At 51.0% G+C, this 11,379-nt stretch overlaps 1 protein-coding gene across 1 annotated transcript in view; it reads right to left on the bottom strand.

The window, feature by feature from the left end:
* Nucleotides 1-7,232, bottom strand: part of LOC139250516 (actin nucleation-promoting factor WAS-like) — a 115,815-nt gene extending 108,583 nt beyond the window's left edge. Inside the window, exon 1 of the mRNA XM_070872890.1 lies at nt 6,845-7,232. Within this exon, the coding sequence (XP_070728991.1) occupies nt 6,845-6,973 (129 nt within the window). The 5' untranslated portion in view covers nt 6,974-7,232. The remainder of the gene's footprint in view (nt 1-6,844) is intronic.
* Between the last annotated feature and the right edge of the window lie 4,147 nt (nt 7,233-11,379).

Genomic DNA, 11,379 nt, shown 5'->3' on the forward strand with positions numbered 1-11,379 from the left:
TGGGTTCATAAATGAAAGCCAGCATGGATTTGTTAACGGCAAATGGTGTTTGACTAACTTATCTTAGAATGATAGAATAAAACAACACAGAAGGAGGCCATTCAGTCCATCGAATCTGCACCGGCTCTTTCGAAGAGCAATCCAGTTAATTCCACACCCCCCTCTCTTTCCCCATATCCCTGCAATTTTTTTCTCCTTCAGGTATTTATTCAATTCCCTTTTGAAGGTTGCTATTGAATCTGCCTCCACCGCCCTTTCAGGCAGTGCAGTCCAAATCCTAACCACTCGCTGCGTAAAAGGTTTTCCCTCATGTCACCTCTGGTTCTTTTGCCAATCACTTTAAATCTGTGCCCTCTCATTGTCGACCCGTCATCCACTGGAAACAGTTTCTCTTTAGTTACTCCATCAAAACCCTTCATGATTTTAAACACCTCCATCAAATCTCCTCTCAACTTTGTCTGCTCCAAGGAGAACAACCCCAGCTTATCCAGTCTCTCCACGCAACTCTAATCCCTCATCCCTGGAACCATTCTGTATGTCTATTCCTCTATTTATAAAGCCCAGGATCCCGTCTGCTTTATTAACTGTTTGATTGAGTTATTTGATAAAGTAACGGAGAGGGTTGATGTGTGTGGTGCAGTTGATGTTATGTATATGGACTTTCAAAAGGAGTTTGATAAAGTGCTACATACCAGACTTGTTAGCAAAAGAAAAGCCCGTGTGATTAATGGGACAGTGGCAGCATGGATACAGAATTGGCCAACGGACAGGAAGCAGAGTAGTGGGGTGGGGGCAGGGGGGGTTCCCTGCCTCCTGCTTTAATTAACTGCAGCTCAAACCTACACTCCAGAATTATTGTTCTCCAGGTGACTCTGCCATTAAAAGGGGAGCTAAATGGAGCAGGGAGTGAATTGCTGACTCTTTTCTCTATCTGTACCGCGGCTGTGTTTGTTTAATAATCCTCAACATTTGGTGTGTGGAGGAGAAATGGAAAGAAATTGAGGTGAGAGGCGCTCCGAGCACCAATCCCAGGACAGTAGAGAGATCAGGAGCAGAGCTCCTACTGAACTCACCTACCCCCATTAATGGGCAGGATGAGACAGGTGAGTCTGTGAGGAAGCTGAGTCTGTGAGCGAGTGAGGGAGTGAGAGAGCGAGTGAGAGGGGGAGGGAGGGAGAGAGCGAGTCGATGAGGGATGGAGAGAACGAGTCTGTGAGGGAGGGAGGGAGTGTGAGGGAGGTGAGTCTGTGGGGGAGGGAGTGAGGGAGAGTGAGTCTGTGAGGGAGTGAGAGAGAGGGAGAGAGAGGGAGAGAGAGAACGATTAAGGGAGTGAGCGATTGAGTCTGAGAGAGTAAGTGTTTACTCTGGGCTTGCTGCGTGAATATTGAACCTCCCTCGCAGACTCTCGCTCCCTGGCTCGCAAACTCTCTCACTCCCTCGCAGACTCTCTCTCCCTCATTCCCTCGCTCACAGACTCTTTCACTCCCTCGCCCACAGACTCTCTCACTCCCTTGCTTACAGACTCTCTCACTCCCTCGCTCGCAGACTCTCTCACTCCCTCATTCCCTCGCTCAGACTCTCTCTCACTCACAGACTCTCTCACTCCCTCGCCCACAGACTCTCTCACTCCCTTGCTCACAGACTCTCTCACTCCCTCGCTCGCAGACTCTCTCACTCCCTCATTCCCTCGCTCAGACTCTCTCTCACTCACAGACTCTCTCACTCCCTCGCTCACAGACTCTCTCACGCCCTCACACTCTCTCACGCTCTCACTCACAGACTCTCACTCCCTCGCTCACAGACTCTCTCACTCCCTCGCTCGCAGACTCTGTCTCTCTCCCTCATTCCCTCGCTCAGACTCTCTCCCTCGCTCACAGACTCTCTCACTCCCTCACAGACTCTCTCGCTCCCTCGCTCACAGACTCTCTCACTCCCTCACACACACTCACTCTCTCGCTCACAGACTCTCTCGCTCCCTCACACACACTCACTCTCTCGCTCACAGACTCTCTCGCTCCCTCACACACACTCACTCTCTCGCTCACAGACTCTCTCACTCCCTCACACACACTCACTCTCTCGCTCACAGACTCTCTCGCTCCCTCACACACACTCACTCTCTCGCTCACAGACTCTCTCGCTCCCTCACACACACTCACTCTCTCGCTCACAGACTCTCTCGCTCCCTCACACACACTCACTCTCTCGCTCACAGACTCTCGCTCCCTCACACACACTCACTCTCTCGCTCACAGACTCTCTCGCTCCCTCACACACACTCACTCTCTCGCTCACAGACTCTCTCACTCCCTCACACACACTCACTCTCTCGCTCACAGACTCTCTCGCTCCCTCACACACACTCACTCTCTCGCTCACAGACTCTCTCGCTCCCTCACACACACTCACTCTCTCGCTCACAGACTCTCTCGCTCCCTCACACACACTCACTCTCTCGCTCACAGACTCTCTCGCTCCCTCACACACACTCACTCTCTCGCTCACAGACTCTCTCGCTCCCTCACACACACTCACTCTCTCGCTCACAGACTCTCTCGCTCCCTCACACACACTCACTCTCTCGCTCACTCTCACAGACTCTCACTCCCTCACAGACTCTCTCTTACTCCATCAGACTCTTTTACTCCCTCACTCACTCACAGACTCTCTCACTCCCTCACAGACTCACTCACTCCCTCAGACTCACTCACTCCCTCAGACTCACTCACTCAAAGACTCTTTTTCTCGCTCACAGAATCGCTCATTCCCTTGCTCATACTCTCTCGCTCATACTCTCACACGCTCAGACTCTCTCACACGTTCAGACTCTCACTCTCTCACTCGTTCACAGTCTCTCTCTCTCTCTCTCACATTCGCTCACAGGCTCTCTCAGTCTCTCACAGACTCTCTCACTTGCTCACAGACTCTCTCACTCTCTTGCTCACAGACTCTCTCACTTGCTCACGGACTCTCACTCACCCCCTCACTCCTTCACAGATTCTCTCACTAGCTCACTTCCTCACTCGTTCACAGATGAGAGGTGTGGAAAATGCAAGTGTCTTTTTATAATGTTCTTGGGATGTGGGTGTTGCTGGTATTTATTGCCCATCCCTAACTGCCCTGAGAAGGTGGTGGTGAGCTGCCTTCTTGAACCGCTGCAGTCCGTGTGGTGAAGATGCTCCCACAGTGCTGTTAGGGAGGGAGTTCCAGGACTTTGACCCAGCGACGATGAAGGAACGGCGATATATTTCCAAGTCAGGATGGTGTGTGACTTAGAGGGGAACGTGGAGGTGATGGTGTTCCCATGCGCCTTCTAGGTGGTAGAGGTCGCGGGTTTGGGAGGTGCCGAAGAAGCCTTGGCGAGTTGCTGCAGTGCATCTTGTAGATGGTGCACACTGCAGCCACGGTGCGCCGGTGGTGAAGGGAGTGAATGTTTAAGGTGGTGGATGGGAGTGCAATAAAGCAGACTGCTTTTTTCGGGATGGTGTTGAGCTTCTTGAGTGTTATTCTAGCTGCACTCATCCAGGCAAGTGGAGAGTATTCCATCACAGATTGTTGTTATATAAACCTGCTGCTGCTGATAGCCCACAGGGCCTCATGGATGCCCAGTTTTAAACTGCTCGATCAGTTCTAAATCTATCCCATTTAGCATGGGTTGTATTTATTGGTAGTGCCAAAGAACACAATGGAGGGTGTTCTCAGTGTGAAGACAGGGCTTCATCACCACACGGACTGTGCAGTAGTCACACCTACCAGTACTGTCATGGACAGATGTATCTGTGGCAGGTGAGGACGAGGTCAAGTAGGATTTTTTCTCGTGTTGGTTCTCCCACCACCTGCAGGCCCAGTCTGGCAACTATGTCTTTCAGGACTCGGTCAGTAGTGGTGCTACCGAGTCACTCTTGGCGATGGACATTGAAGTCCCCCACCCAGGGTACATTCTGTGCCCTTGCTAACCTCAATGCTTCTTCCAAGTGGTGTTTAACATGGAGGAGTACTAATTGATCAGCTGAGGGAGGGCAGAGTTCATGGGATCCAGAGTTAATGTTGAGGACTCCCAGGGCCACTCCCTCCTGACTGTATACCATTGTGCCGCCACCCTTGGTGGATCTGTCCTGCCGTTGGGACAGGGCATACCCAGGGATCGTGATGGAGGAGCTTGGGACATTGGTTGAAAGGTATGACTCTGTGAGTATGACTGCGTCAGGCTGTTGCTTGATTAGTCTATGGGACAGCTCTCCTAATTTTGGCACAAGTCCCCAGATGTAGGACGAACTTTGCAGGATTGACTAGGCTGGGTGTGTCTTCAAATCCGATGCCCAAGTTGCAGATAGTTGCATCAAACCGCAATGAGGAATAAAACCGAGTGGCAGCTAAGAGGCAACCATTTTGGTATGGGCCTGGAGTCCCGAAGGGTAAGGACAGCAGCTTTCCTTCAGGGAGCATATTTTTATGACAAACTGATAGCTTCATGGTCAATCCGACCATGGTCGGGAATCAGATAATGGGTTTGTGCTCCTATTGGGTGCCTTGTGGTGTCGCCCAGGGATCTGTGCTTCCCCGCCACCCCCCCACAACCAGTGATCTGTCACCCCTCCAAACCAGGGATCTGTTCCTTTCCCCCCACTCCTGCCCCACCAGGGATCTGTTCCTTCCCCGCCGCCCCCACCCCCACCCCCATCCCCCCACCAGGGATCTGTGTGTGGGCCTCAGAATTTCATGATATTTATTCGTGACTTGGTGAAGGTATAGGGAGCCATATATTCAAGTTTTCTGACAACATTGAGTTAGGTTGCACAGTAAGTAGTGTAGATGGGAGCAGTAAGTTGCAAAGGGACATTGCTAGATTCAGTGAGTGGGCAAAACTGTGGCAGATGGAGTTCAATGTGGGTAAGTGTGAGGTCATCCACTTTGGAGCTGAGAAAGATCGATCAGAGTATTTTCTAAATGTTGATAAGCTCGGAACTGTGGGTGAGCAGAGAGGTTTAGAGGTCCAAGAACAGAATTCACTAAAAGCTCCGGTACAAGTACCAAAACAGGCTCGTGGAATGTTGGCCTTTATCTCAAGGGGGCTGGAATACAAAGGGCTGGAAGTTACACTACAGTTGTACAAAGCTCTGGTCAGAGCCCGTGTGGAATACTGTGCTCAGTCCTGGACACCCCACCTCAGGAGGGGGAGCAGCGCAGATTCACCAGAATGATACCAGGGCTAAAAGGGTTACATTATAAGGAGCAGCTGCATAGATTAGGCTTGTATTCCCTCGAGAATAGAAGATTAAAGGGTGATCTAATTGAAGTGTTTAACATGATTAAAAGATTTGATAAAGTAGACTATTTCCTCTGGTGGGGGAATCCAGAACAAGGGGGCAAAACCTTAAAATTAGAGCTAGGCTGTTCAAGGATGATGATGGCTTTCAAGAGGGAATTGTGTAAGAACCTGAAAACACGTGGGGGAGTGGGACTAGCTGATGTGCTCTTGCAGAGAGCCAGCACGTGCTCGACGGGTTAAATGGCCTCCTTCTGTGCAGCAACCATTCTATGATTCTATGATATCAGGAAGCATTTCTTCCAAATTCTCCAGCGCATTCCTGGCTGGCCCCCCTCATTGTACCCGGCATATACTTGAGGTCATTGTAAACTTGTCAGCCCGTGTACCCACTGCCTCGCAGCACCACTGTCTGACGCCTCTCCCCCCAGACATTACTGCCCAGCCCCCTCCCCGGCATCCACTGCCCCCTCCCTGTGTACCCACTGACCCCCTCCCTCCGTGTACCCACTGCCCCACCCCTGGGCATCACTGTCTGACCCCTCTCCCCCAGGCACCACTGCCCCCCTCCCCCGCATCCCGTGTACCCACTGCCCCCCAGTGTACCCAGTGCCCCCATCATCCCGTGTACCAACTGCCCCCACCTCTCCTCCCCCTGTGTACCCACTGCTTCCTGCCCTCCCCGTGTACCCACAGGCCACCCCCCCCCCAGTGTACCCACAGCCCCTCTCGCCACCCCCCCAGTGTACCCACTGCTCCGTCCTCCCCCATGTACCTACAGGTCCCCCCCCCCCCCACCCCGGGTACACACAGCCCCCCCTCCTCCTGGACACCCACAGCCCCCCCACCTCCCGGGCACCCATTGCCCCCCCCTTCCCCCGTGTACCAACAGCCTCCCCCGCCACTCTCCCCGTGTACCCACTACCCCCCACCCCCTCCCCTCGTGTACCCACTACCCCCACCACCTCCCCTCGTGTACCCACAGACCCCCGCCCTCCCCCGGGCACAACTGTCTGACCCGTCTCCCCCCCAGACATCACTGCCCAGCCCCCCCATGTACCCACTGCTCTCCCCTTCCCGCCGGGCACCCACAGTCTCCCCCCCGCCTCACTCCGTGTACCCACAGCGCGCCCCCCCCACCCCATGTACCGACTGCCCCCACCCCTCCTCCCCCATGTACCCACTGCCCCCATCCTCTCCCATGTACCCACTGCACCCCCCGTCCCCGTGTATCCCCCCCGTGTACCCACAGTTCCCCATCCCCCCCCATGTACCCACAGCCACCCCCTCACCCATGTACCCACTGCCCCCTCCCCCATGCACCCACTGCCCCCACCCCTTCTCCCTCCATGTACCCACTGCCCCCTATCCTCCCCCATGTACCCACTGCCCCTTATCCTCCCCCCATGTACCCACTGCCCCCACCCCTCCTCCCTCCATGTACCCACTGCCCCTTATCGTCCGCCGTGTACCCACTGCCCCGCCTCCCCACAAGTACCCACAGTTCCCCTCTCCCCGTATACCTACAGCCCCACCCTCTCCCCGTGTACTCACCGCCCCCCTGCCCGCGGTACTCACCACACAGTTGCGGCCCAGGAGGCCGTAGAGCCGCTGGTTGTCGGCGGCGGGCAGCATGCGGGACGCTGCGTGGGCCTCCCGGTGCCGGCTCCGTGCTCCCGCCGCTCCCCCGCTCCCTCTCGCTGCCATCCAGGCTCTGGGCCCGGGACACACTCACACCGTCAGCCCGGCCCGACCCGCCCTGGGCCCGCCCTGACAGCCGGGGGAGGAGACGCACCGGGGGCGGGCCTGGGATCCCTGCCTGGGCGCGCGCTCCCGGTCCGGGATCTTTGCGGGTCGGGGTCTTTGGGGGTCGGGGTCCGGAGATCTCTGGGGGTTCGGGGTCTTTGGGGGTCCTGAGGTCTCTGGGGGTCCTGAGGTCTCTGGGGGGGTCGGGGTCTTTGGGGGGGTCGGGGTCTTTGGGGGTCCTGAGGTCTCTGGGGGTCCGGGGTCTCTGGGGGGGGTCGGGGTCCTGAGGTCTCTGGGGGTCAGGGTCTCTGCGGGGGTCCTGAGGTCTCTGGGGGTCGCTGTTTGCACACAGCACTGTTTGGCTGCAGGCAGTCTGGGTGTTGGGCCTGAGTTTATTTTCTTGTCTCTGAGGCAGAGGCCGCGGGAAACACTGACCCTGGCCAAAGAGCCCAGACAGAAAGTACTGGAGCAGCCGTAGGAACAGTCAGTTATCATCAATCACTGAATTTAATGAAACCAAAACTGAAAATACCACAACTGTACAAGAGCTCAGTCAGAATCAACAATCTTGCAGGCCAGAAGGAGCCATTTCAGGTCGATGATCTTGCATAAGAATTCAATGATGGCGGTACCCAGCATGCGAGCGCAAAAGACAAGTTTGAAGCGTTTTCAACCATCTTCAGCCAGAAGTGCTGAATGGATAGTCCATATCGGCCGCCTCCTGAGGTCCCTGCCATCACAGAAGCCAGTCTTCAGTCAATTTGATTCACTCCACATGATATAAAGAAGGACGCGTTTATTTGTACTGCAATAATGGCCAACATGCTCCACACTTTGACTATGATTGGTCCCCTTGGAGGATAAGCCACATCCTGAAGTTTCACAGGAATGTGTAACTGGAACCGCCAATCCCAAGGTCACTGACTTTGCAAATTGTAACTCAATCTGGGGGAGGTGGGACCTGTACAAGCCGGACAGGTTGCACCTCAACAGAACCAGGACCAAATATCCTCGCGGGGGGGGTTGCTAGTGCTGTTGGGGAGAGTTTAAACTAGCTTAGCAGGGGGATGGGAACCTGAGATTAGATTCAGGAGGGAGGGGAGTAAAGCTGGAATTAGAAAGCAAAAATGTAGAAAGTGAGTTTGAAGGTCAGTGGAAACAAGCAGGAAAAAAGGGTAAAAAAACCAAACTTAAAAGCTCTTTGTCAAAATGCACGTAGCATTTGTAACAAAATAGATCAGTTGATGACACAAATAGATAAAAATGGGTATGATCTGATGGCCGTTAAAGGTGACCAGGACTGGGAACTAAATATTTGACAATTCGGAAGGACAGTTAGTGAGAAATGAAATTGGCTCAGAGGTTCAAGATGTTGAATCAGTTTGGGTGGAGATCAGGAATAATAAAAGAAAAAAGTCGCTGGTGGGCGTAGTCTATAGGCCCCCTAACAGTAGCTACACTGTTGGACGGAGTATAAATTAAGAAATAATAGAGACTTGTAATAAAGGAACGGCAATAATCAGGGGTGATTTTAACCTTCATATTGATTGGACAAAGCAAATTGGCCAGGATAGCCTAGAGGAGGAGTTCATAGAGTGTATCCGGGATAGTTTCCTTGAACAGTATGTTGCGGAACCAACCAGGGAGCAGGCTATCTTAGATCTAGTACTATGTAATGAGGCAGGATTAATAAATGATGTTGTAGTAAAAGATCCTCTAGGAATGAGTGACCATAATATGGTTGAATTTCAAATTCAGTTGGAGGGAGAGAAAGTTGGTTCTCAAACCAGGGTCCTAAGCTTAAATAAAGGAGACTACAAAGGTATGAGGGCAGAGTTGGCTAAAATGGACTGGGAAAATAGACTAAAGAATGGGACGGTTTATGAGCAGTGGCAGACATTTAAGGAGATACTTCATAACTCGCAACAAAATTATATCCCAATGAGAAGGAAAGACTAAGAGAAGGGATAACCATCTGTGGCTAACTAAGAAAATAAGGGAGGGTATCAAATTGAAAACAAAGGCATACAATGTGGCCAAGACTAGTGGGAGGTCAGAGGATTGGCAAACTTTTCAAAGCCAGCAAAGAACAACTACAAAAATGATTAAGAGAGGGAAGATAGATTATAAAAGTAAACTAGCATGAAATATAAAAACAGATAGTGAGAGTTTCTACAGGTACATAAAAATGAAAAGAGTGGCTAAAGTAAATGTTGGTCCCCTGGAGGATGAGACTGGGGAATTAATAATGAAGAACAGGGAGCTGGCAGAGATATTGAACAAATATTTTGTATCAGACTTCACACTAAAAACATCCCAATAGTGGATAATCAAGGGGCTATAGGTAGGGAGGAACTTAATACAATCACTATCACTAATGAAGTAGGACTAGGTAAAATAATGGGACTAAATGGTCTGAAGAGAAGTGGCTGCAGAGATAGTGGATGCATTGGTTGTAATCTGCCAAAATTCTCTGGATTCTGGGGCGGTCTCAGCAGATTGGAAAACCGCGAATGTAATGCCCCTATTTAAAAAAGGCAGACAAAAAGCACAAAAACTATAGACCAGATAACCTAACATCTGTCGTTGGGAAAATGCTGGAGTCCATTATTAAGGAAGCAGAAGCGAGACATTTGGAAAGGCATGATTCAATCAGGCAGAGTCAGCATGGTTTTATGAAAGGGAAATCATGTTTGAAAATTTGCTAAAGTTCTTTGAGGATGTAACGAGCCGCATGGATAAGGGAGAACCAGTGGATGTGGTGTATTTGGTTTCCAGAAGGAATTTGATAAGGTACCACATAATAGGTTACTGCACACGGTAGAAGTTCACGGGGTTGGGGGTAATCTATTAGCATGGATAGAGGATTGCCTAACTAACAGAAAACAGAAAATCGGGAAAAATGGGCCATTTTCCGGTTGGCAAACAGTGATGAGTGGGATGCCACTGGGATCAGTTCTGGATCTTCAACTATTTACAATCTATATTAATGACTTGGATGAAGGGACTGAGTGTAATGTAACCAAGTTTGCAGATGATACAAAGATGGATGGGAAAGTAAATTGCGAGGAAGACACCAAAAATTTGCAAAGGGATATAGACAGGCTAAGTGAGTGGGAAAAAATTTGGCAGATGGAGTATATTGTGGTAAAATGTGAGGTTATCCACTTTGGCAGAAATAATAGAAAAGCAAATTATAATTTAAATGGAGAAAATAGCAAAGTGCTTCAGTACAGAGAGACCCGGGGATACTTGTGCATGAAATACAAAAAGTTAGTGTGCAGATACAGCAAGTAATCAGGAAGGCAAATAGAATGTCGGCCTTTATTGCAAGGGGGATAGAGTATAAAAGCAGAGAGGTCCTGCGACAACTGTAGAGGGTATTGGTTAGGCCACACCTGGAGTACTGCGTACAGTTTTGGTCTCCGTATTTAAGGAAGGATATACTTGCATTGGCGGCTGTTCAGAGAAGGTTCACTAGGTTGATTCCGGAGATGAGGGAGTTGATTTATGAGGATAGGTTGAGTAGGTTGGGCCTATACACATTGGAGTTCAGAAGAATGAAACTTAAAAGATAATGAGGGGGCTCGACAAGTTGGATGCAGAGAGGATATTTCCATTCATAGGGGAAATTAAAACTAGGGAACATAGTCTTAGAATAAGGGGCCGCTCATTTAAAACTGAGATGAGGAGAAATTTCTTCTCTCAGAGGGTTGTAAATCTATGGAATTCTCTGCCCCAGAGAGCTTTGGAGGCTGGATCATTGAATATATTTAAGGCGGAGATAAGACATTTTTAAGCGATAAGGGGATAAAGGGTTATGGGGAGCGGGTGGAGAAGTGGAGCTGAGTCCATGATCAGATCAGCCATGATCTTATTGAATGGTGGAGCAGGCTCGAGGGGCCAAATGGCCTACTCCTGCTCCTATTTCTTATGTTCTTATGATCCACTTTGACTTCCTGAAGCGACAGAGGACAGATCTCCCCAGAAGACAGCAAGGGCCAGCCAAAATGCCTTACCCCAGCACAAGTGCATCATTCCCCCCCACCACCCGACCATAGATTAGACATTGTGTATGGATTGTTAACAGGTTTATTAGGTATGAAGTGAATAGTGACAGTGTCGTGACTTCTGAATATCATCTGCTCCAACGATTTCCCTTGTAGGGGGTTGGAAGAACGTGATCCGTCATCCGAGTCCCTTCTCTCCCCTCCGATCCACCCCAAATTCCACCCCCCGCACTACCACCTGGGTGTCTCTCTCTCTCTCTTTCCCCTCCAGTCTCTCTTTCGCCCTCAGTCTTTCTTTTGCCCCCAATCTCTCTCTCCCCCAGCCTCTCTCTCTCCCCCACATTCGCTTCCCAGCCT

The sequence above is a fragment of the Pristiophorus japonicus genome, unplaced genomic scaffold (genome assembly GCF_044704955.1).
Source record: "Pristiophorus japonicus isolate sPriJap1 unplaced genomic scaffold, sPriJap1.hap1 HAP1_SCAFFOLD_384, whole genome shotgun sequence".
In the NCBI taxonomy this organism is placed as follows: Eukaryota; Metazoa; Chordata; class Chondrichthyes; family Pristiophoridae; genus Pristiophorus; species Pristiophorus japonicus.